Source organism: Alligator mississippiensis, chromosome 4 (genome assembly GCF_030867095.1).
Source record: "Alligator mississippiensis isolate rAllMis1 chromosome 4, rAllMis1, whole genome shotgun sequence".
In the NCBI taxonomy this organism is placed as follows: Eukaryota; Metazoa; Chordata; order Crocodylia; family Alligatoridae; genus Alligator; species Alligator mississippiensis.
The window spans coordinates 188,294,010-188,321,025 of NC_081827.1; the positions used below are offsets into that span (position 1 = coordinate 188,294,010).

The 27,016-nt window shown below is 39.1% G+C and overlaps 1 protein-coding gene across 10 annotated transcripts in view; it reads left to right on the forward strand.

Annotated features, from left to right (window-relative positions):
* The window catches only part of PCNT (pericentrin), a 132,723-nt gene that overhangs the window by 78,916 nt on the left and 26,791 nt on the right, over nt 1-27,016 (forward strand). For all 10 annotated transcript variants that reach the window (XM_059727198.1, XM_019492094.2, XM_019492095.2 and 7 more), the window contains 9 exons: nt 2,675-2,902; nt 6,542-6,712; nt 10,320-10,472; nt 10,782-10,952; nt 12,140-13,273; nt 15,417-15,584; nt 16,971-17,513; nt 19,902-20,004; nt 25,223-25,377. In XM_059727198.1, the coding sequence (XP_059583181.1) occupies nt 2,675-2,902; nt 6,542-6,712; nt 10,320-10,472; nt 10,782-10,952; nt 12,140-13,273; nt 15,417-15,584; nt 16,971-17,513; nt 19,902-20,004; nt 25,223-25,377 (2,826 nt within the window). The remainder of the gene's footprint in view (nt 1-2,674; nt 2,903-6,541; nt 6,713-10,319; nt 10,473-10,781; nt 10,953-12,139; nt 13,274-15,416; nt 15,585-16,970; nt 17,514-19,901; nt 20,005-25,222; nt 25,378-27,016) is intronic.

A 27,016-nucleotide genomic window follows, 5' to 3' on the forward strand; every position in this document is an offset into this window, starting at 1 on the left:
GTAACTAAATATAGGTTACATGTTAGCCTTTTAGATTTTTTGCTCTGGAAAAATGCCGTATAGTTATTTTTCTGTTTCTAATCATTTTATTCTCCTGGCTTATTAATCAAATGCATTCTCATGTATTTGCTCGTGTGAAACTATTTTTTCAAATGCACGATGAAATGAAAACGAAGTTGTAGTTGTGAAATAACTAGCATAGAATCATACCTTTGTAGTGATTTTCCTTCTTTGGGTTTTCTGTGTGGCCTTCTTGTTACCTGTTTTGTATGTACACAGTTGCTACAGTCTAACAGAGCTTTATATCCTGTTTATCCTGTTCTGTCTAGATATCTTATTCTACCTTTACTTGAGTACAGTTATTCTAAAGATGATACCAACATACACTGGTGACATTTTCTAAATATATTACTCTATTTCTGAGCTAATTGTTAACTCTATTGCAGCCCAGAGCAGTAGAAAGTTTGAAGTGATGAGTGCATGTTCATCTTAAGTTATGCTGCTTTAAGGTTCCACTTCATAGAAAGTTGCACTTTTAATTAAGATGGTTTATGCAGGTTGTGTTGCTGTTCGCTAGAGAGAGATACTTCTGGTTTGATGGTTACATTAAATCCTGGGTATAAAAAAAGGATCTGTATTGTAAGCATAGGATTACTGAGGGTATTGCAGCAACAGCTTGAAAATATCTTTGTTTACTGTCTAAGTTGTTAGCTGACTAGTGTAACCTAGCAGTTTGTTTTGTATTTTTAAATGGCCCATAGAATCTCTACTCTCAACATCTCTTGTTTATATTAATGCTGTTCTGCTGAAGTTTCTTGGACAGTAGTTTTCTACTCTTAGTGTTATTTGTACAATATGTTGAAAGTGCTGTGCAAGTGGTGCATGTTCTAATGGGCATGAACAAGCATACAGTTGGAGTGGTTTCAAAAGGGGCTGTTTCACTGGGTCATGCAGAGCCCTGCTTCATCACAGGTTAAAGTTGGAATGGTTTTGCTTTGTTTATAGCTTGTGCACACACAACTGGAACATAATAGCTGCTGCATGCTCCTACAGCTTGTCCGGATGTAAATTTGTCCATGCCCATGTTGTATTTAGTCTCGGGTATCCAGGTTGTAGCCGTATTGGACTAGAGGAAAAAGCAATTGGGACTCAAGGTAGAGGTGATCTCTTTTATTAGACCAACTAGATTTTTGCCAAAAACATCGTTAATTGCAAGCTTTCGGGCACAAACACCCTTCATCAGGCATCGGAGAAAAGACTGTAAAAGTTCTTCTGGGTAGAAGTGAAAGTTCATATTTCATAGGAGAGTTGAAGCTGTGGTTAAAACCTCCTGCTTGGAAAAGTCCATTTTATGTGCAGATTAGGCACAGAGAAAAGTTAGAATAGTCTGTTTACCTCAAAGTTTCTTGGTGGTAAGCAGGATGTATTCATATTTCCTTCTGGTTATAGTGTTTCATATTTCACAGAGAAGTAAATAGATGGAATGCTCTTCTGGGTGGGCATTTCTTGTCTGGTGAGGTGACAGATAAGAAATGCCTGCCCAGAAGAGCATTCCATCTACTTATTCCTCTGTGAAATATGAAACACCATAACCAGAAGGAAATATGAATACATTCTGCTTACCACCAAGCAACTTTGAGGTAAACAGACTATTCCAACTTTTCTCTGTGCCTAATCTGCACATAACCTCCTGTTTGGAAAAGTTCATTTTTTAACCACAGCTTCAGCTCTCCTATGAAATATGAACTTTCATTTCTACCCAGGAGAACTTTTAGAGTCTTCTCTCCGATGCCTGATGAAGGATGTTTGTGCCCGAAAGCTTGCAATTAACGATGTTTTTGGCAAAAATCTAGTTGGTCTAATAAAAGATATCACCTCTACCATGAGTCCTGGTTACATGGTATCTTTATACACTCTTGTTTCCTTTTTCTTTGAAACATACTGTTTGTTTTATAAAGAGTTTGTTCATGTGCCCCCCCCCCATTTAAATCTACTGTCTTTCCATCTGATCCTACCTCCAAAATTCTGCATAACATCTCTCCTTACAAGCTTTCAGTTGTTCGTCTCAGTGCATTATTCCATATAGCTCCACGTGAATAAGATCTCCCTGATCTTATGTACAGGGCCCTACTTTATCTACATTTAAGTGCCTCTCTGTGCTGCCTATGGTGAATGTAATTAATTTGCATATGCTAATTTAATCTACATTGCCATTTCCACTTCTCTTGACCTTTCTGTTTATACTGTGATCTCCTTGAAGCATGTACTCTCTGGAACTGTTTGGAAAACATCTAGCAATAGTATAAATAATAAAATATACAATCTCAAGATGGTTTATGGCCATTGCGTTTTGATGCCCTTTAGGGTAAATGTTCTCTTAACAGCATGCTAGACTGTAATAAATATTGAGCATGTGAGAATATGTAATATAAATGTGTGACTTTGTAAGAACTATTATAGTTTGAGAATAAGATTTACAGATAGTTGATTTTACTCTTTTCCCCCATACTGTTTTGCTTTTAAGTGATATCTTATCAACAATGGTGGCTTATCTGACCTCTAGGGGGAGTACTATCAATGTTTTTTTTTTAATTAGTGACAAAATGACTTTCTTTTCCTTTTAATGTAGAAATATTGTGTTTTTTAAAATGTCTGTTTCATGTGTGCTGTTTAGGTGGAATCTTTACAATCTGAAATAAAAGAAAAAATGGATGATTACAATAAGCTGCTGCTAGAAAAAGAGCAGAAACATCAAGAAGTTACAATTCAAGATAAAGAAATGGAGACGATGGCAGAACGGATTAGAGAGATGGAGCATACCAATACCGAAGTCTCAAAGACTGTCAGCCGTTTGGAGCAAGAACTGCAAAGAATGAAGAAAATGGAAACTGAACTAAAACAAGTAATTTTTAGATAATAGGGGATGATATAAGGACTATATGATTGATGAGTATTATATAATTGACTCGGAAGAGGTCCCTTCCAGCCTTACAATCTATGAATCTATGACTAATCTTTATATATATCCCTCAGTGAGCCAAAAAGGATGACTTCTAATGTCTGTTCCATCAATTGGTCAATGAACCTATGAAATTAATGGCATCTGTACATTGATAGGTTTGAGCAGATTTTTTCCTTAAGTACTGAAAAGATTGTTTTTTGTCAAGAACACTTTTGGCAGTAAGGGACTGTGTGATGGATGGTTGGGGTCTCCTTTTCTTCTTATAAAGAATTGTGAAGGTGCTACTGAATGTTAAATGTGGTTTTATTTTGAAAACTGCCTGTGTAAAAAGGCACCTTAATTACCTGGTCTTCATGCTGTATATCTTTTTTTAAGTTCTTTGGTTATCCTACGTTTTGATATTACTGCTCTGTACTTCTGTTAAGTCTGCAAAGCCAGCAACAGCACACACTTGTGCACTGATTTGGTCTTATTTTGTAGATCATCAACTAAAGTGTGTACCTAATTCATAGAATCATAAAATTGTAGAACTGGAAGGGACCTGTAAGATAATTGCACAAGAATAAAAAATTGCCTCCATCATATTCCTTTTTAGAGTCAGGGCAGCCCTCCCCTGCTCTTTGAATGTGATGGCAGCCCTGATTGAGGACCACTGTTGGTGCTGCCTCAACTTTACCTCAGTGCTTCTTAACCAGGTGTTCGTGCCTCCAGATAAAACCGGCAGCTCCATTAGGCTGATCACAGAGTCCTAATGAAGCAGAAGTGTGCACAGGGCAATCTTACCTGGCTGCTACAGTGGTAGCAGAAACTGCATCACAGCATCCCTGAGTGGGTGCTGCTTCACCCTAGTTGAGAATCACTGTCCTAGGCTAAAGTCCCAGCATCAGCTAACCATTGACAACTCTCTTCAGTAAAATTACATATTGTAAATAAATGTGTGGCAAATTCAAAATAGAAGATTTAGGAGTAGCACAAACTCAATTGATTTTAACATTCAGGTTTTAAATTCTATTAAAATAGGTAGAAAACAATTACATCCATTTTTTTATTTCACTTGGTAGAAAAAATATACTCCTTTTTTTAATTTCATCTTGTGCCTCATATACATTGTCCAGCCTGGTCTACAAAGACAGATATAGAAATGAAGTGGCCATGCCACTAAAATTTAGGTCCAGGTAGTTATGAATACAAGGTGCCTTGGTAATGCCACTAAGGATCTGTTCTGGGATCTTCCTGTTAGGAATGAAAAGTTCTCAAATACTGGTTTTTTTTTCATTAAACAGGTTTCATTTTTGACCCATTGAACTTTTTTCACTGGCCTGGTTCATGTTGTAGTGACCAATTTACTGGAACACTCTTTGGAATTGTAGATGGCCCAAAATGTCCTTTTAAATTAAGATTTATTTAAGATAAAAATAAAATGTTAAATTAAGGTATTATACACATTGCAGAATTTGGAGAGCAGTCCATATGAGAAATGGATATAGAAAGTCACATTTGAATATGAGAACCATGTCCTTTATATGGAGAACATAGGACTAGAACTACACTTCTAGCCACTCAAGTGCAAACCACAATTTACACCATCAAATACACATAAGAAAACTCTCTTGGTGCCAATCTTATTTTGGGCCAGTCCTTTTAATTTGGTCAAGTTGGTGATCTGTAAATTGCTGCTTCAGTTACTGTTGTGCTGCAGAAGTTCCCTCTGGATCAATCTTTTTCATGTTTTGGGGGTGCCAAAGGAGGGTTTGTTTAGGGAACCTGTAACGCTTGTTTCATTACACCTATATGAGCACCTAAAATAGCTTTATTCACAGTACAGCTTTTGTATGAGCTATTTGTTACCCTTGAATTCATACTTTAACTAGAACACCATGACAACAATAGAATGTTTATGTGAAACCTTCATCTTAAATGTAGAACCATGATGACACGACAGACTAAGACACTATAACCTTGTTATCTAATGAGTAGGAAGAACTTTTTAGCCCTACAGTTCATAATTTGAAGAAAACTTGCATATTGTCATTGGGAGGCTTTTTATTAGCAACAAGATGAACTTCAAACTGATGCTAATCATTTTTTAGACTTTTTATATGTATCCTAGAAAATAGGAATCACTAATAGTAAGGTGTAATTGTTCTCTGTTTGTCTTCAGTGTTTTTTATCAGTGGACCTGAGGGACAGGTTAGCACCTTGTATTATGAATCCTATAAAATGTGTTGAAAAATTTAGGGTTTTACCTGAGAGAGAGAAGCACATATTATTGTGTTAAGTTCTCCCACTCCTGGCAGTTTCCCATTGGATATTGTGGTATTAGCTGGGAAAGTATCTTTCATATTAAGTTCACTTCCACTATGCTACCAATGATGTCAGCTGTGTGGGAGACCATCTTGATGTCCTTCTCGATTGCCTGTCTTCTGCCTTCTTTTTTCCCTTATGCCTTCTTCATGTATAGAATACTCTCTTTGGTCTGGTGTTCAAGCCTGGCCAATGGCAGCTGCTAAGAATTTAGCTTTTTAAAACTAGACATTACTAACTCACCTTAAGTACCTGGCTTTTGTAAGCTTGGTCAATCTGTGACAATACTGTCTTAAATTGTAAAGTAAATGTAATTTAACAACTTTTTATATATTATTTTTTAATCTAGATTTGTTCCTTGGTAAAATCTGAATACTCTATTTTCATTTGTTGTTATCATTAAAACCTTTTAGTGGGAGGTGAAACATCTTTTCTTTTTTCCAAATTATATTAAGAAACAAATATACCCCTTCTTTGTTAGACTTCAGCGTACTGAGCAATTAATAGATTAGGTATGCAAGAGAAAAAAGGGGCTGGCTGACCTCAGAGGGGATTTAAATTTTAAGTTGCTTCACAGTTGTGCTTCCAGCATAGCAATTACAAATATCTGTTTCACCTTTGGTGAGACCTCTTAGGTGCTGGTTTATCCCTTGTGCCTATGCTCCCTGCTGAGAATACTTTTACCCAAGAAGAATGAGGGAGAGAGAAAATCAGATTAGGGCTAAAATAAAAATGCCAAGAAAAAAACAGCTCGTAGCTTGACAACATCACTGACCTAGCAAAAATAATCTGATATCTTTTAATAGGGTTTGGTTGTAATGCTGGCTCAGTTACTGATATAAAGAAAAATGCAATTGTTTAAAGTTCAATTTATTTTGTTTTTCTATAGCCTGACTTCAATTTCAGTTATACTTGGGAAGCAATCTCCCCCTCTTAAAGCCATGTTATTTCTCCAAACAAGTACTACTCATAATAAACAAAGAACTGGAGTGTTTATAAACAGGTGGCTGTAAAAAAATAAAATGTAAGGGTAATCAAAAAAATCAAGTTGTCTAGTACTGTAGAAAATATAATTTGACTGAGAACTACATTTTCAAGGCAGACTTGACATGGGTTAGAAATTTTACATCTTTATCTTTTTTGGTTGTACTTTAGGATTCATATTTTAAATCACGTTTTGGTTATGTACTTATTCAATGTAATTTTTTTATTAGATTGCTCTCTCTAGATGTATTAATTTATACTAATTCTTGCACTAAAATCTAACTTTTGCAGGATAAAGAGGCATTGCAACAACAGCAATACAACAACTTGATCCAGATCTCTGCCCTACAGTCTAAGTTGGATGAAGCTAGGCACAGAGTACCCACAGAAGGCAATACGGATCATGTCCTTAAGGAACAATTAGAGGCAGAAAAGGAAGCACTCTTAATGAAAGAAAGACAGGTATATTTGATACTAATGCTGCTGTTCAATGCATTGCTATGGTGAGAGACTAAGCCAAGGGTGGGCAAAATAAACCCCATGCACTGGATCCGACCTGTCAGTGGGCAGCCACAAAGTCATGTAATGCGGCTCATGGGGAGCCGACGGCTCCGGCTTTTGGGTCATGCATCCCAGCCTCTTCTGTAGCTTACACCAGTTCCTGCCCTGCTTGCCAGAAGCAGCGTGGGGCCAGCATGGTGGGCAGGTTTCAGGCATCTGCGCGAGTCTGCAGCTGATGCATCAGCGCAGTCACCTCGATCCCCACTGGGAACTTGCCAGCAGCAGCCACAGCTGATGCTGGCACCTGCCTGGGTACTGCTTCTGGCCCACAAACTGGTATAAGCAGTGGATGGGGCTGGGACACTGTGGATTGGAATGTGCTGTACCTGCAGGGCCAGTTCAGGTGGGGAAGAGAGAGTGAGAGAGATTGGTGCATGCTGTAGCTGCAGGGATGGGTTGGGCAAGGAGTGGGGAGAGAGATCAGCATGTGCTGGAGATGCTGGGCGGGGTAGGGAGAGACATTGGGGCTAGGACTCTGCTCAAAGCTTAGATATTCAGCCACCTTTTTTGGGAAACTGTAAACAGGTATATAGTTCCTCCAGTAGCCTCTTAAGCAGACAGTATTTGATTTGGTGACAATTACATATGCTCTTAGGTGCCTGCTCTCAGTATCATTTCCACCTTGTGCGACTTACTGAGTTTTCCTCAGAAGCTGTACTTGCAAAAGCAGTTCCTAGCATTTGAGCTTTTCAGACCTGCACAGAAGTTTCTCATCAGCTCCTAGTTCCTGCATTTGACCCTCCTTTAGTATGCTAATTACTTCCTAAGTCAGCATAGAGTGCTCAGCATTAGACCACGTTACTTTGTATTTATTGATTGCTGGATTAGCTACAGTATTTGTATACTCAGCATCAAGCAGAGCATGCAAGAGAATAAAAAAAAGAACATGAATTATATATGCAAAGGATTCTAAAGGTAGTATTAAGAGGTATTTATTAGGTTGAAATCATGGTATGGTATTTTACTTCTGTTTTACTTGGGGTGCATACCTAACTGTCCAGTTTTATTTAGAGCTTTATTCAGAAAGGACGAAGTCATAACTTTGAAAGATAATAACATTTATGTTCTGTTTTGTTCAACTGAACAAAGCATGTAAGTCCATTTAAGTCACTGAGATATAAACAAATGCTTATATGTTTATTATTAAATATCTTTTTCAAAATGATTATGGATACAGACCTGAATATTTGCTGAACCAGGACTATAGGTGGTAATGTTAATATAATCATTTTTTCTTCCTTGGGAAGAAATACAGTTTATATCCTTATTTTTTGTGGAAATAGACTTCTAATAAGTTACATAAAAATAGTGGATTTGTTTCATGTAACATACAGCTGACATTAGACAAGTAACAGCTTTTAAAAAGGCCATTACAACTACATTTTCACATTGATTTAACTTGTTTTACAAAGGGGCAAGGTTTAGTATCAGGTAGGTGGGCCTTTTTATGTCATGGACCATGTGACAGGGCAGGATTTCTGGTTCTAAGACTGTACCCCCACCCCCTCCCCCCAGAGTTGCTTCCAGGGCAAGAGGAGGGGAGGGACTTATACTGGCAAGGGTTGGGGGTTAGGGGATGGGACTTATGGTCACAAGGTGGTGGCCAGGGGGCAGGGCACTTGTGCACCCCCCTCCCCTCTCTTCCCCCCCTACCCCCAATTGATGGAGAGGCCATGGTGGTCCTGCTGCTTGTTACTGATCAACTGGGAGGCAAAATCCACAGCTTTAAATATGCAGTTTTTGCCTCCTGGCCAATCAGTAGCAAGCACCAGGGCCTCTTTGCCAGGCAGGGGTAGAGGGGTGTGTGGCGAAGCCAGCCAGATTAAAGGAACCACTGCACAGCACACTTTTGCCACAGATTTGGTACCCTTTATCCAACCTAAAATGCAGGCTGGACAGGGACATTTTATAGTTAAATAGCTATTGAAATTTCTCTGTTACTCTTCATACAATAGCATGGATGGATAAGGTTCAAATGTAAATATAAGATGTAATTATTAAAAATCCTCAGTGTAGAAACGTACTGTGTAAACCAGCAATTAAAAAAAACAAACAATTAACTCTATTTTGTTTGCTATAGAGACTAAATATGTGCCTCCCCCAGAATAAAAAAAAATCTGGATGTATCATGATGACACTTCTGAGGAATCTGGTGTGATTTCTTGACAAAAGTCTTATGATGACATTTGTTGCCAGTTTACAGGAAGTTTGATTTACAGATAAGTGTTTGGGGGTGGTGAGGGGGACAACCCACATCATCAAAGCCCAGTCACTCACTACTTCTTCATCAACTGAATTAAAAGCAAATATGTTAAAATTTGTCATTCTTAATCCATTTTGCCATTCTTGCATACACCATCTTAAAACAATTTTAATCTTAGAGCTGGGCTATTGATTAATCAATTTATCATGTGGTCTTCTCATTTTAATAAAAGAAACTACTTAAAATCCTAACAAAATTAAACCTATTTAAAATATGAAAGATTAATTTTTCTGCAAGTTCTAATTTCCCATATAAGCTATTCCTCTCACATAGCATGCATTTTGACTTGTATCAATATAAATATGCCTGTCCCATTTTTCCAGGCATGTTTTTAAAGGAACACTCTTAAAAATGTCTATATTTTTGGGTGTCTCACATGTAAACGGCTTATTCTTTATGCTTCAAATATTTTTAGATGTTTAAATCTGCCTAATATGTTTAAATCTCATAAGCCACTTATTGTAAGGTATTAAGATTTGAAATATCTACTTAATTTCATGTCTAAAATGTTAAGCCATGACCCTGTTTTTCATTTTTACATAACAAAGCTCTTGTTTTGGCTATCAAAATCTTGTATACAAACATTTTGACAGTAACATTTATAAGACAGCAGATTTCATGTAGGGAAACTTGTGTGCATAGGCTTGAGCAATCATACTTTGAAAAAAGAGCATAATTCTGCAAAAATCATGCTCTAGCACGTAGAATGCAATATTCCAAATATCCTATTATCTGTCATTAACAGTGCCATTCCTCTTGCTAGAGTAAACCAAAGCATTTCTGATTTGCTCCTTTTCTCAGCAAACCCAATTTTTAACTTGCTTTTGAGATCTTCAAGGAACAGTTAAAGTTAGAAGCTCAGCAGACAAAGCCACACTGTTTATTCAAGCTCACTAACACTTAGGCTGTGAATGTATATAGTAATAGTATCCTCATGTTTACAGAGGGGAAAGTAGAGTTGAGGGTTAAGGATCTTGCAAGATGATCATTGTTAGTTTTGGACACAGGGTTTTGGATTAGAATTGGGAAGTCCTAGTTAGGTTGTTGGGACATTGCCTGCTTCCTTGCTCTTTCATCTCAAATACATTTATGTAAACTCTACTTAAAAAGCTTTTATAGTTATGAGGTGGTTACAGTTCTATAATCTCCATAATTAATTACATTAATCAGATTAATCTAGTTTTTCTTTTTGTTGTGGTTAAACAAAAGAACTCCTAAAACAATTACATATTTTCTGTGTTTTAGGTTGTAAGTTTGTTAGAGCAAGTGGAGGAATTTAAAGAGAACTTGATCAATAAGAATGATGAAATCTTGCAGCTGACCTTGGAGTTAGAGATGCAAAAAAATCTTAGCACCACCAGCACCAGCCAGCTTCAGTTAGAGAATGCTCACTTGAAGGTATACATAACTTTAACTTAAGGTACATTGACTGGTTTTCTCAGAGACCCATATCTTTGTAGGGTTCAGTGTTTTATCATCTTCATTTTATAATTTTTGTAACTATTTTGTGAGTTTAATTAAATGTTAATATACAACTACAGCATGTGATTTTTATATACAATTTATACATAGTTTTTGTGTATGTGTGTACACACACACACACACATGCATATACACCAGTATATTGTTGGCTTGATAAAAACATCAAAAATCGATAGTTTTGCCACCATAGTAGAGTATAATCCGTATTGTTGGTTTTCCAATCAGGAGGACATAGCAAAACTCAGCATGAAGCAAAATCAGATCCTGGATTACAGTGAATCATCAGTTTTGCAGTTTCCACAGGCCTTGCTTGAAGAGAAGAATCAAGAAATTGATCATTTGAATGAGCAAGTTATGAGACTCCAGCATGAGCTGGAAAATGCAACAGACAATAAGGTGAGAACACTTATCTAATATTGGTTGCTTGATACATGAAAAGTGGTTTTGGCAGAAAGTAATATTCTGATACAAGAAATAGAATAGGTTTTGATGTTTTTGCCTGAAGAAAATAGATTGGTCAATGAATAGTAGTACTGTCTTAAGATTAAGTTTCCCATATCAAATAATGCCCTTGGTATTTTTCATTTGGTGGAATTTTTTTAGAGAGTAACTAGTGTTTCAGAGGAAGCCTAAAATAGCCTAACCTGTTGTACAGTCCTGTACCCAGGAGGGGAAGAACTTGGATCTGGTCCTTACACGGGTAAACCTGCACTCTGAAATATAAGATTTAATTACTCTTATTACCCTTATCTTAGTTTGCATAACTGCAGATGTTAGTCACCATAAAATTATCATATGTTAAAAGCTGAAAGCAGGAAAAACACCAAGGCAGCAGAGTCTTTAATTTTATGGTCTCTAGCAGTCAACAGTATTGCTGCATGATAAATGCATTATAAATGGGGTAAAATATTGTTATTAATATCTAATTTGCTGTTTTAATCTTTTGTTTTATTGTGATATACTCTTAAATGGGATTAAAACAGAAGGGTTGGTTCTTCAGTCCCCAGATTTCAACATGCATTGAAGATACTTATATTTGCATTTAACCTTTGTTGCATATAACAAACACATTTCATGGCACTAGTGCATAATTAATCAGAAAATGTTATGAATATGTACTAAATCTAAAGCAAATGTAGCTGCTTGATGTTCCCCTCTTTCTGCAGCCAGGTTGGGAAAGAAATAGACTTTTAAAGTGAGAGCACACAGCAGTTAAGCTGTTCTCAAATTTTGTTATTGGGAAGATGGGTGAAGGGGTGCTTCATCTCCAGATCCAAGGGAGGAAGTGGCTATACTGGTTTTTATGCCAGCATACTAGCTCTGGACTATACCTGTGTTTGGAGTGTCCCTTGTTTGTTTCTTGTTATAACAGAATTTGTTTTCTGGTGCGATAACATTTGCAAGTCTTGCCTTCAGTAAGCCACATCAAGCCTCATTGGTTAGCTGGCTGTTTCAAAGATATGATCTATCTAATTCAATTTCATATGAAATATTTTAGTAAGTGAACCTAAGAATGGTCAGAATGCTGATGCTTGAAAATAAGTAGTTATAGCTACATATTTCTGTCTTGTTCTTTCACTCAGGTTGTGGACGATCGAAAATCTGAAATTAAGGAACTTGAGTCGCTTATTGAGCATCTTCGTGGTGATCAGGAAAGGTTGCGTAAAGATAAAGAAGAAGAGATAGAGCAACTTCATGGAGTAATTGAGAAGCTTCAAAAAGAGTTGGCACACCTTGGTCCTGTATGTCATGAAATTAGTGACAGCCAGGATGATCTTAATGATCTTGGGCTGGAAGACCAGGGGGAGAATCTTCAAAAGGAATTGAAGAAAGGGTCCCTAGATATGAAGGAGGATACAGATCAGAATAAGAAAAATGTATTGCTAGATTCCAAAGTGAAAGAGCTTCAGGAGGAACTAGAACTTGTCTCAACTGCTAGAGAAGCTCTGCAGCAGCTACTTGAAGAGAGAGAATCTCAATTTAAAATGGAGGTGGAAATTTTGGAACAAAATATTCAAAATGTACAGGAGTCTTCAAGGCAGCACTTCAAAGAGCTAACCTCTTTAAAAATACAGTATGAAGCATTTCAGGAGGAGTATAACCTTATAAGAACACACTTATCTCAGAGAGATGTTGAGGTGAGGATGATTTCCTCTCGGATTCAAGAACTTGAAGATACACTGAGAGCAAGAGAAGCAAATCTTCTAGAGAGAGATCTACAAATCAAGACAATGGCAGAGCAGAGAGTAGTGGAAACAACTGAATTGCATCACCTAACGGAAAAGGTTGTGGAGCTTGAAGCTGAGCTGGAAAAAAGAGATGACTGTCAGCAAAGTCAGGCTATAGAAGTTCAGGCCCTTCAATCAGAAGTTTCTAGGCTTGGCTTAACAGTCCAAACACTGAATCAGAAAGTAGTAGTTTACCAGAAAGAAATGGATGAACTTCAGCTGAATGATACAAAACTGAAAGATCAAATCCAGGAGTATTTGCAACAAATTGAAGCCCTACTGTCTGAAAGAGATGAACTTTATTCACAGCTAGAATCCTATCGGGAGAAAGAGCAAAGTAATAATCAGGAAGCTAAACTTCCTAAGCTGGTCTCAAAACAAGAAAGAGAAGTTCTTATTCGTACAAAAGGAATGGAAAGACTGGAAGAAGATTGGAGAACAGATGTTGACCAGTCATTTGCAGCCACAGTTTCCCCAAATAATAAATTGGTATGTAGTTGTTCTTCTATTTTTTTAATGTAAAAGTATCAGTCACCATAGTACATTTTGTATTTATTTCTCTGGGGTTATATAAAACAAATGTTTATAGTCTGATCGTTTTTACTTACTCTAATCACTGACCAGTATTACATTTACTAGTGTGATGATGCAATTCTGAATTTGGCCTGCATCTTGGGCTATTTAGTGTTTTTACTAAGGGCAAAATATATAGTGGTGATAAATGTCTGCCATGCTTTGCATTTTAAGAAAAGATAAGGTGTATATTTTGTTTTATGGTAATCTTGAACAGCCACTTAAAATAAAGCTTAGGTAGCTCACTTCAAAACCTGTGGGGACACTTACTATCAAGGCATTCTGTCAGTCTGTGGAGTCAGTTGATTAGGGGAGGGTAATATGGTCTCTTTTTTTTTAATGTTTCAACCTGGAAAGCTTTTTTCATCTGGTAGATGAGTCTGCTGGGGCATTCTGATGAGTGAGGGGGTGATAGCGTATCATTCAAGTGCCAGGTATACACTAACTGGCTGATTAGGCTTTTTTGAGTAGGTGGTTGACTATTAAGAAGAGTATTGGAAGAATGTGTAGCAAACCTCTAGTTATTTACACTCTAGAAGAGAGAAATTAGGTATATGAAATGTTAAAATGAGATGATCTTTCTGTGGTTTAGGGTATGCACTTAAAGCCCTTTACTAGGATAGAAGTCCAAGATTCTGATATTCACCATAACTCTTATGTGTAGGTTTTTAGACAGGAAATTGGCTTTTCTAGACCAGATACCAAGTATGTTATTTAGACAGAACTTTACATTTTACAGTGCCCAAATTAGAGCCAAATAAGTGAGCTTTAATTTTAGTACTACTGATTTGACAACAGACTTTCACAGTTGTCATGGTGTCACAGAGTACTGTAGTGACTTCATATTATTTGCATTTCACTTCACAGCACAACCATCATAATTGTATGAAGGTCACTAATGCTTGAGAGACTTCTCCATAGTAACACTTAATTCTTGCTAGTTGGGTTTTGTAGCTTATCAGTGAGGTTGCAGTAGCATGTTTACACCTTAGTTTCTTTAGTTAGAGTGCTCTCATGTGGCATTCATGTTTTCTTCAGGTATATGGAGGGCATGACTAATACAGATACACTAGGAAATCACTTAAATGCTGTTCATCTATGATTCTCTATTTGGTACAGAGAGTCAGTACTGCCTTAAGCATTACAAAAAGTGTTAATGCTAAAGCTAAATAAATGCATGTATTGTTTGTGTTGTAATAATGCCAAGAGGCCCCTAATGAGATCAAGACCCCAATTGTGGCAGTCACTATTATAAATAGCATGAGAGCCCCCATCTCAAAGAGGTTTTACGGTATAAATAAGTGAGAAAGAGAGTAGGAGGGAAATTGGCAGTATAGGGAAAATAAGTGACTTAATCAGGGTGACGGGGCAGTTTAGTTTTGGAGCCCAAGGTGAAACTCATGACTACTAGTCTAGCGCTCCAGCTAAGCTATACAACTATCAAAACAGCATATTTTGTCATTTAAATTATTATGTTTTTTAAAACATTGACTATAATGATTATTATATAAGGCTTTAGTTGCTGGGTATGCTTCTTTTGTCTCACCAGACGTTTCTTGTACTGAGTCATAATAAATAGCAAACATTGTCACCTACTTTCTGTTTGCATCAATATTAAGGAGGGCAGTACTGGTAGCACTGGCCTGAAGTAGGAATGTAATTATTTAATTTTAAATTACCTTTATTTCCTTTTGTTAGAAGCATAAATTGCAGAAAGTACAATATTAACACTATCATCTTGATTTGTAAGTGGTACCTCAGTGGTTATAAAGAAGGTTGCGTGGTAAAGTCTTCCACTGATATGTGACGTGCATCTGCACTCACTTTGTAAATATAAGCAATTGACCCAGTAAATTGAAATGTAGTTGTGTTTTGAAATGTCCTAAGTTTTCAATACCTTTATATGAACATTGTTATATATGGTCCATTTATTTAATGGTGGTTATAGTTGAAACTTGGAGAGGGATGCCAAAGAAGCTTGAAAGTAAAGGCTTCTAGTGTGGTACCTGCTTATATCAAAAACCTAACAAAAACCTTTTTCCTTGTCTTGCTCTTTAAGATCTTAATAGAGGAACAGTTAGACACGACAAACTCTTTACAGAATGAAGATGATATAATTGCAAAAATGACATCTCATCAAGAAGAACTTAAATCTGAATTACCTTGGGTAACAGAGGACTTGGAAGTTAGTGAAGAGAGACCTGGTAGCACTCTGGAGGATGTAAAGGTATGTTGGAATATTAATGAGGTGAAGGGGGCTGTTAATTTCATATACTCATAGAAAGTTAGAGTTGGAAGGGACCTCAAGAGGTCATCTAGTCCACCCCCTGCTCAAAACAAGACCATCCCTTCTTCTGTATCACTCTTCACCAGTTTACTGAAGTTGTTTCAAGACCATTTTTGGGTATGTCTACATGGGCACAAAGCAGTGACCTTCAGAGATGCTTTACAACTTTGCAGGGATTAGTGAGAAGCTGCATTAGTGAGAAGGAGAGCCCATTAGCCCTCCTAGGGTGACATAATATAGAGGCTATGTTGATTCTAGTGAAGCCACTGCATACAGAGCTAGTTTAGGCTATCTCTGCACAATGTGTTTTGTGCTGTACAGACATACCCTCACACATTAAAAGACTTTATGTAAAAACAAGATCCAGAAGTCATAGCACTGTGATCTTTAACCAAAAAGTCTCATTTCTAAAGGTTGAAGCAGTGCTGATAGAGATGTATACAAATAGCCTGTGTTCTTCAAGTTATCTGCAATTTGATCTCTTAGTGTATTATTTTATAGATCTTCTAGCACTTTGTGTGTTGTAACAGTAGTTTTAACAGTTACAGTTGCAAATAATGCCTAAAAAGATGATAGGCCAAATTCAGTTTGACATTAGAAGTTTTGGTTTGCAAGGAATCCTCCTGTAGGTTACTGCCAGAAGACTTAATTTGCCAGTGTTTTGAAATGCACATCCAGGGTGCGATATAGCAGTAAAAGTTTCAGACATAACATACTACTGTGCATGACTTCCCTGTGTCACTGCAGTGCTGAAATTTCGGGCAAGGCTGGTGGGTTCTCTGCTGTGTGCATTTATTGTCATTCCTCCCAGAATGTGGATGCAAGTACCACAGCAGCCAATGTGTGTGACCTGGAGACTGGATTGGTAGTTTTGGAGTATGTAGAATTTATCAAAGCAGCCTTCTGCACTGCTTGCTGTGCTCTTGGGTCTGGATTTGAGCTTCAGGCAACAAAGCATTATTTTGTGTTCATTTGGAACATTATCTTCAGAACTACAGGGGATTGATATTTTTAAAATGAAACTAATAAAACTTTTGCAAAAATGAAGGAGTAAACTTACTTAAGTGGAGATGTATCCCAGTTATACTAGCTGCTGTGTGTTATGGTATATTTTTAGAAACCTGGTCTTACATTTCATTTGTCTTGGTTTTCATTTAAATTGGCATGTGAACAATCAGTATATTTCTAAGTAAAAGTGAAAATTAATAAAAAATGATATCTTGTCTTAAAATAACTTTCTCAAAGCTTATTATATGTGTGTGAACTTCTATTTTAAATGCAGGTACTAGAAAAATGACATGTCCATTGTGTGTTGTTTCATTGTAGGAGAAAGATGCTGAATTGACAGTTCACAGCAGAAATATGAAAACTCAAGTCAAACAATTGCAAGAGACGCTCTTGATTCAGGAAGAAGAGATGACAAATAAGGCAGAAGAGCTTCAAGGTCTGAAAAAGCATTGTCAGCAAATATTGGGATTTCATCAAACAACAAACCCTCTGAAATGCAATTTTTTAAAAAAACAAGAGCATATTAAGGAGATGCCCAAAAATTTTAAAGATTTAATCACGGATATGACTTTGTGGGACTCACCTGAGATTGTGAGAAAGCAGGATACTAGCACAGACCTTCAACTAACTCTTCACTTAACGCCCTTCTCTGAAGTTGATAGTATACACAGCATGGACTTAGAAACAATGCACACCAGATCATCTGCCATACAGGGAGACACCTCTGGACTGTTCGGATATCCCAAGCTAGCTGCATACAGCAATGAGGAAACAACAGACAAACTAGATTTAAAGTCTCCATGTTTCTCTGAAAGCACTTATTCCATTGCTGAGTACCAGGATATGGAAAAGAGGATTTTGGTAACTAGCAGTTACATGTTTTTAATATATTAAAATTCCCTGTCCCTTCCTTTCCCCTCCCAAAATTATGGCTGGGAGTGCTGTGTGTGTTTCCATGGGAACTTATATTGGTAAAAATACATCAAAAAGATTAGATACTGTGTCATACTAGGTGTGCAATCATCTTTTATTAGTTCATCTCCTGGTTGCACAGTGAAACAAAACTGTGCTGCATTGAAAGATACTTTTACTACTTCTATATGTAAGTGAAATTAGGCTACTTAAGACTACACCAAATAAACTCTTCATTCTAGAGCTTTGCTTCCTACATGACTGTAGGGTATGGGATTAATTTTGGAACATTACACCCTAACTAGGTCCAACAAAGGAAGAGGGAAAGGGAAATTATCCTTTTTGATGCATAGAAAACTGAGGCACAGATTGCTTAAACTGGTGCTTATTGAAAGTAATGGAAAATGTTCCTGAGACTGACTGAAGTCGTACAAGAAGTTAGAATAAAGGTGGGAAATCCAGTCCTTTTGAGCCTCAATGTACTGTCATAAATACAAGGCCAATCTTCTTTAAAATAATCCTCAAGAATCTCTGAATTAAAGACTGAAAAAGCATTTCAATGCTAATAAAGATTAAATATTAAACTAATTATATAGTAGTACGTAATTGTATATTAGAATCAGTCTTTTTATCAAGAGAAAAAATGTTGTCACTTGAATGTTACTAAATAATTTGCTGAATCTTGCCATAGCAAAGATTATATATGTGCAATTTCAAATAGATATTTTACAAGCTCATTCATGCGAGTAGTATCCTAGTAGTATCCCAACAGACAAGGTTTTTTGATATCTTTTATTAGGCTTAATCAAATAGTTGGCAAAATTCTTCTTAGCAAACTTTTGGGTATAAATACCTATGTCAGGCTCAGGAAGCATCTGCAGTTGGTGTGTGCTCTTCCTGGATGGAATGAGTAGTAAAGAAGCCAGAGACTAGTATGGATGCAAGAAAGCCAGTCAGTGAAGATGTAAATTGAGGAGTCAGTGGGTGAGAGAGAGGCTGGGGGCAAGAGGGAGAGGGAAAGGGAATGAAAGTAGCTGGTAAATAGTGGAGAGGTACCCAGGGAGCTGGATGTCAGGCAGGTTATAATGTGTCATCAATCTAATGTCTATTTAGTCCATGATTTTTTGTATCCAGGAGGTTGATAAAGTGAAGTTCATAGCCTTGTCTTTGAAAAGCATTTTGTAAATTCCCTGTGAGGATGGACTAAAATATAGACATGAACTAAATCATGGACTAAATATAGATATTGGATTGATGACACATTATAACCTGCCTAACATCTGACTCCCCAGGTACCTCTCCACTATTTACCAGCTACTTTCATTCCTTGCTCCATCCCCTAGGCTGTCTCTTACCCATTGGCTCAATTTACATCTTCACTGATTGGCTTTCTTGTGTGCATACCAGCCTCTGGCTTCTTTACTATCCATTCCATCCCAGAAGAGCACAGACAAACTACAGGTGCTTCATCAGCCTGGTGAAGGGTGTTTCAAACTATTTGAGTTGGTCTAATAAAGGATATCAGATTTACCCAAAGAACCTTGTCGGCCTATGTCCTTACCGGGGGCGCAATCAGGTCGACTGCCACAGGCCCCACACCTTGTGGGGGCCCCGCGGTGACTCTGTGCTGCTGGCGGCTTCACATCTGGCCGCTCTGCACCCCCCACTCCTCTGGCTGCTGAATCTGCTGCCGGCTTCCTTGCATCTGAGGGGATGATCCGAGCAGGGTGCAAGGCACAGGTTTATTTGCCCTGGGCCCTGCACCCTGCTCGGATCGTCCTTAGACCAACACAGCTACAACCTACACACCCTAGTAGTATCCCTTGTTGTTACTTGCCCCGCACAGGAAGAGTATGTGCAAGGTTTTATGAGAAATGAATTAGATCTTAGTTGATGATATTATTGTGTGAGATCAAAAGTGTTTCTTCTTAAAATCCCTTACATCATACCTTTTAAAATACTACTTACTGCACAGAAAGGATATTAGCATTCAACATTTTGTTACATGGAATAAAAACATACTTATTCAGTATACTTCTTTTTCCATTCTCCCGTATATCAGAGGTAGCTTGTATGTCAGCTGAGGCCAAGATTAAAGCTTCAGCCCCAAATGGGAATTTTTAGGACCATTATATGCAAGAGAAAATGGGAGGCATTTCCAAAGGAACTTTCATTTCAACTACAACATTTGCTCTTGTAAATCTATAACATCTTTCGTACTGATGATTTTTTAAGATAACAGGTGCCACAGCTCAAAACTAGATTAATGTTAGGAATGACTCCTGAGTCTGGTTCATGTACATATGGTTTTATTTTTTGTTTGTTTGTTTTAAACAGGTGAGAGAAGTTGACAACTTAACTTTAACTCCATCTGATTCACAAGATGATGTGAGATCAACAGTATCTGGCCTAGAGCGAGCAAGTAATGGATATAGCAGCAGTGAGTTTTATTTTCTATTAATTTATGTTTAACTCACTTCAACTGTATGATGATTAACTTAAATAAGCAAGACTAACATAATTTCCTTTTGTTTTTTTCAATTTCTGAGGTGAAGAAAATTAAGTTACTTAAGACACAGTGTTTAGGCCTGAAAAGAAGTTCTATGTTCTGTTAGTTAAATTTGCCTTGACTTTTCACATCCCTTCTTTCTTTAGAAAAGAGGTTGTGGTTTGTTAACCAGCTTTCTTTTAACCATGACCCTTTTCTTAGTATAATTGCATATTAACCCCTTCTGTCCTGATTGGGTGGTCAAGATCTGCATTGGCAAATCTCAACCAGCTAAAATTGAGATAAGAGATTTTTTCTGTTGAGTAGTTTTCCACATTCATGTTCATGCTTATGGTATGTTATACTTCCCTAAATTCATCCAGAAACTATTTTGTCTTAGTAGTATGCATCCTGGCCACTCAACCTGCACTCCTCCCATGCCAAGGTTATAATGGAGGGTATGCACTGCCTGCTTCTCTGTTCCTCTCAGCTACCTGGAACCTTTCTTTAGTCAGTTTGCTTTTCAGCCTGCACTCTGCTTGTAGGCTGTGTATAACTTCTTGTTTTCATTGATGATTTTATAGTTGCATTTTAACATCTTATATTTAAGTTCTTTACTTTCTTTTCTCCAAAATTTTTTGAGAGCAAATTGAGAAGACTGGGTTGGGTTTGGTGCCCTGGTTGCTTCCCACTCCTTCCACTCTACCCCTATTCTTAATGTAGCTGTGCCACATGATACTGCCATCTTGGTGGCTCATTTTCATTTGTTCTTCTGGAGATTTTGTTTTATCAGAGTACTTTATCTTCCTTTTTTGTGGTGATGCCATCACAAAAATCTCCCAGGTTTTACAGCTGCCCCTCCTGCAAGGGTATGATTCCTTCATTCTAGAGAGATGTGATGTTTATAGGCCCTTCAAATCAAAGACCAGGAAGGCGAGAAGAACCTTAAGTTGTTCCTCCTAGACAAGGCCACAAACCTGGCATCAGATCTGGAAACAAGTTTTCAGGCTAGCATTGAGCATGGTCCAGCACCATCACCCTGTACTAGTGAGCTTGGTTCAACCTTGCCTCTCAAGGTCCCTCTTCATAGGTAGGTCTCCAGTCAGGTATATCTTATGCCCCTATGGTACAACCTGGAAGGGAAAGGCAACTAGATATATATGTTCAGCTTCTAAATTGAACCAACTTCCCTTTAGCTTCCAGAGATGATTTCCCCAGTTTCTGCCTCCCTCCAGATTCTAAATCCTAGTGGACCTTGTCATCCCCCAGGAGCCCATCTTTACCCTCTTGGATGATCCCTTTAAAGGACCAGATACCAATCAGTCACTGATTTCTCCCAGTGCTTCAGGTTCTTGTTCCCCATCTTCTCTGTCAGCACATCAGTCCACATTGAGCTTTAGCCGTCTCTACTACTTCTGATTCTGGCTTCTGAGTAGGGCATGCCTACATGTCACCACCATTACCCGTTTCTCTGTTAAGCTGACCAAGGGAAAATTTTAGCCATCCTGAAAGTCAACTGCATGGTATCAATCAACTGGAAGGTCAGTGGCCCCAGGGGTATGTCCCCTCCTTTCTGTCATATCCCTTTTGGCCATGAAGACCTCACAACCCCAAGCACCAGACCTGTTTATCCACTGTCCCAGTTCTCTGTGTTGTCCTTGCAGCTGGACCCAGTCAGCTGTCCACTTCTTGCACTAGCATATCCACCTGATTTCAGAGGTGAGCCATACCTACAATTTGGCATGTGTCTTCCTCTTCCACATGTTCAGTGTCTTATAAACCACCCTTCCCTCAGGATGCTGATGATTTGTCTTACCTGATAAGATATGTTGCAAAGGATTCCAGTTTATATCAGATGAGCTAGTTGAACCATCTATGTATCTATTGCGAGGCAACTTGAATCATCCTGAGTTGTCTGAAGTTTGCATTACCTATTAATGATGCAATCTGGGACACTGACATTGTGGGCCCTGACGATAAGATAATGGGCAGAAAGTACTGAATCCTTCCATAAAGGACAAAATTATTCTGTTCCTACCCCATTCTACAAGCTGATTCTTAAAGAGAGAGATCTGTGGAGGTAGAATCTCTTTGGTAAATGGTCTTGCTCCTCTGCAAATTCCACAGATTCTGCAGATTCCTTCCTCTCTCTTGTGTTAGTGGTGTTAGAGCTGGTGGCTGAGATGATGCTTTGAGCTCCATTAGACATCGCAGACACAGCTTCTTGGTCTGTGGCCACTTCAGTAGCCATGAGAAGGGCATGTTGGATCTTGGATTCTGGACTACCCAAAGCAGTCTAGATGATTGTGAAGGACCTCCTGTTTGAGGGTCACCTTGTACTCCTTTAAGGATTTATGAGGTAGCCTATGTGTCTTGGGAGTATATACTTAACGCATGCTGGGTGCCTTCACACATGGAAGTAATGTGAAGCAAAAACTCTGGAGCAGTTCATGCCTGAGTCAACCGCTCCTGGGCCCAGAGTTTACACGTGCACCTGGGACAGCAGCAATTTAAGCTGGGGTGCATCTGATCAGCCCAGCCAGGCAGGCAATTAACATGCCCCATCAGCATCAATTCATGCATTTCATCACAATAAAGTGTTCTGCCATAGGATGGTACTGTCCCCAACAGTTCTGTCCTGTGGAATTGATTAGTTTATTGTACCCTAATACGACTACACATTTAGACTCTGATGCTTTTACTGTAGAGCTAATTAGTCAGCTCTGCAGTAAAGTGCATGTATAGATGCATGCACTGTGATGCCACTGAAATTTTCCATATCACTGTCCCATTCAAGTATCTTTTTCCTCAATTTCTGGTCAGCCACAACAGTTAGAACCAGTGCAAAAGTGTTTTAAGTTTTTACCAAGCACAAATCCTCAGCATTTCATCATATTGCTTCCCATAGTAAGCAGGGCATTTGATAGTAAGATAAAATATGATGCATACAGCCACCTTCTCCTCATGCTCCTTTTATCCAGCTTAGGCCTGTGTAATGGCAGACTGTTGGGTTCTGGACACGGTAGCCTATGATTATAGTATACAGTACCACAGTCTAGTACTTTGAATCCCTCATACCCATCTTTTTACAGAGACCATTTTCATAACATTGCTCCTAGAGGAAGTCCTCTCCCTGTTGCTGGGGAAGGGCTGCAAAAAAAAAAAGCCCTTCAGACCTTGAGAGAGAGGGATTTTACATCAATGATTTCCTAACTCTGAAGAGAGAGAGAATGGTGTCCTATCCCAGGCATAAGAGTGATCGATCGGTATATTTGAAAGCTCATGTTCATGATGGTGACAGTGGCAACAGTTATCTCTACATCAAGGGGTCTGGCTGACATCTGTCAATTTACAGAATGACTGTTTCCACATTTCCATAAGACCTTTGCACAGGTGCTACATATGCTTTCTAGTGGGACAGGTATATTACCAGAACAGATGCCTCCTGTTTGGATTTCGACAGCCCTCAAGGAAACAGGAGATGGCAGTCCTGCTTTACATGGATGATTGGCTGATAAAAGTGGGTTGTCCTTCAGATGTTGTCAACCAAAGTAAAGAGGTTCCAGTTTATGGGGGTGACGCCAGAGGGGTCAGCAAGAGCCTGCCTTTCACAGGAATGGGGTGAGAGTATACACACAGGGCCTCCAGACATGGGATATCTGGACATCAGAAGAGATCTTGCTCCACATTAGTGTGTTGGAATTCATGGCAGTACACAAAATTTGTGGTATCCATAAGTGTCCTATCCGCATTATCTATACTGTGGCTATGTTGTATATCAATGAATGGAGCAGCACAAGTCCCACCTCTCTAAGTAGGAAAGGAAAACAGTTTGTCTGTGGCACTAGTGCATCGGTCACTAAATGCAACTTTCTGTGGTGTATTTGCTAGGTTTTCAGAATACTGTGGCAGACTGCTGCAGTAGAGTTGACTCCATACATCACAAGTGGGAGATCAGCAGCCCTGTGTCCTATTCCATCTTTGTGAATTGGAGCTAAGCAGAGAGAAGTCAACAACCAGAGTCAGAGTTTTTGTGCCAGGTGTGGCTTCTATCTAGGCCCCTAGTCTGACATCATCCTATATACCTTACCACCCATGCCTCTGATCCCTCAGTGAGGCGTGGGTCATCCTAGTCACTGCATGACGGAGACAACTTTGGTACCAAGACTTTCTGTTGCAGCCAGCAGGGGTCTTCAAGATGCTGCCTGTTCAAGATGGATCTGTTGAAACACACTTCTTTGTTCTGGATCACCTATTCTTTTGCTTATTTCATTTGATGACTTTCACAAATAGAGCAAAAATGTTCTACCCAGGTCAGAAATAGTCTCATATGCAGCAGAAGGACTTTTGCATTTGGACAGAGTGGTCCTGGATTTGCTATTTGCCTATGGGACTCCAAGAGCTGCCTCTACACATGTTTCCCTGCAATTGACAATATGCATGTGGACAATTACTGAAAGGAAAAAGGTAGTTACTTATTAGTAAGTTTGAGTATTGTCCACATGCATCTTGTTCTTTTTCCCCAATATATTTGCATCCCACTCTCCTCTTCCTCCTCTTCCTTGGCATTGTACTGTGTTGCATTTCGGAGAGAACTGAGAAGCAGGATTTGCATACTGCCTTTCATACCTGTGGCGAAGTAGAGGCATGAGATGTGGGATGGGAGTGCACTGCAGATACTGCAAAGGTTTAAAAAAAAAAGTCTCTGGTCAAAGGTTAGACACCAGAAGGAGTGAGAAATATGTATTTGGATAATACATCTCATGTTTCTAGTTATTGTTTTAACCTGCATTTATTTTAAGGAAAAGGTAATAATTAGGTTGGGATTAGCTTATAGTAAACTCCAACCTAACTTCTCTTCTAGTATAGACAGTCCATAATGAAAACAAGTTTGAATCTCCCAAAATGAACTTTTTAAAACTATTTGTAGCAATTTTAAATTAATGGATTTATATTAATGGATTTATATGCACCAGAAAATCTTGCTAGCTTTATTGCTTCTAACTTTTAACTCTTGGAATCTTACACTTTCTAAAATCCACTGTTTTTATAGTTGCACAACAAGAAATTGCATGCTTAGGAGATGGTTGGGGGTTGGATCAGATGACCATTGAGGTCCCTTCCAAACCTATGATTCTACTCTGTGATGTTCTTCTGGATCTGTTTTCAGACTCCAGTTCAGATTTGGCAGCTAAACTAAATCAGGAATTAGAAACAACTGAGCATCTGGATGCAAGTGTCCTGGCTTATCTGCAGTATTGTGGAATGTTTCCAGACAGAATGGACTCAGTGAAAGAAAAAGAAATACTTTCACCGCAACTAAAGGTAAAGTTGATAAAGATAGATAAAGCATTTAGGAGATAAAAGGAAAAAAACCCAACAGTTGAGGAAAATATCCTTTTCAAAGGGAGTCCATTAATAGAACAGATTGTAGAGGTGCAGCGATATATTGGTTCATATTGTATTGCCACTGATAAAAGGAAAATTGACATTATTGGCAATTGGCTTTTTTTGGACGGTGGTTGATAAAATCACCAATAAATTCTGTGCGTATGTGTGCAGCTGCAGCATGCGTGCAGCCACGAATGCAGCCTAGCAGCTTGGAGAGCATTGTCTGGCTGGTAAGTCTGTGGGAGGGAAGGGGCGTGGAGGGGAGGGGGGTGATTGAGGTCCCTGCAGTGAGGGAGGGAGTGGGGCTAGGGCAGGGGCAGGAGCTGCCCAGCCAGGGTGGGGCGGAGCACAGGACAAAGCCATTGGCAGCTTGTGTGGGAGGGAGCGGGGAGGGTGGCGACTCCTGCCGCTGTGCGTGCCCCTGGGGAAGGTATGTGGGGCACACGCCCTCAGGGTTTGTGTACAGAGTGAGGGTGGGCTGCCCATTGCAGGCTTGGGGCTGCACTGGCCTCTTTGTGGGGGGGGGGGGGGAGGGGGGGCACTGGGATAGGGGGCTGCAGTGAATTTTGGGGTTGCTGTCCCTCCCATAACCAAGCTCCCAAGCGCTTTCACTGCCCACCCCACCTCTGTCTGCCCTTACCCAGCCCCAGGCCTTGGATGCATAGTGGGCAGCCCGCTCTTGCTCTGTGTACAAGTTTGGGGGGAACAGGCCTCCTTTGCCTCCTCTGGGGGTACATGCAGTGGCAGGAGCTGCTGCCCCCCCAGATTAGCTGCCTGCAGCTCCATCCTGTGCCCCACCCCAGCTGGGCGTCCCCTGGCCTTCCTGTTCTCACTGCGGGGGCCTCAATCTATGCCCCATTCCTTTCCAACGCCCCTTCCTGCCAACAGACTTACCAACTGGACTCTGCTCTCCAAGCTGCCAGGCTACATATCAGCAATCAGATCGGCTGATCAGTATCGGCCGATATGGCTATTTAATTAATCGGTCATCGGTGTCAGCCAAAAAAATCTTTATCAGTGCACCTCTATATTGTTGGGTAACCATGCCCACTGACTTTCAGAGAGGCAGCTCACTATGTATAAGTATGTATGTATGCATCTCTTCCAAAGTAGTAACCCATAGTCAGGTATTTTGCCACAAATCCACTGTTCTGCTTTTGAGTGTCAGAAGCGATACAGAGTAACTTTCTTTCTATTTCACTATAGGGAGGCCTCAGACCTGACTGGCTATATCCAACCTGTTCTCCTATTGCCTCTCTTGGCAGGGCATAGATCAACAAACCTCAGTAGGGGAAACAAATATGCAAAGTTGGCACCTTGTTACCTCTTGTCATAGGGATTTGCCTCTCTAGACCAGACCATCTGTTTAGAAGAGAGACTTGCAGCCAGAAGTCTCAGATCCTTGACTCATATTACATTTGTGGTGTTAAATAGGTTGTTTTAGCATGACGAAAAACAAGGGTCCACATGTTGGTGGTGCTTTAGAGGAGGTGGCAGTGGCAACATTGGTGCCCTAGAGCAGTGTTTCTCAACCTGTGGGTCATGATCCAAAAGTGGGTCATGAGTATATGAA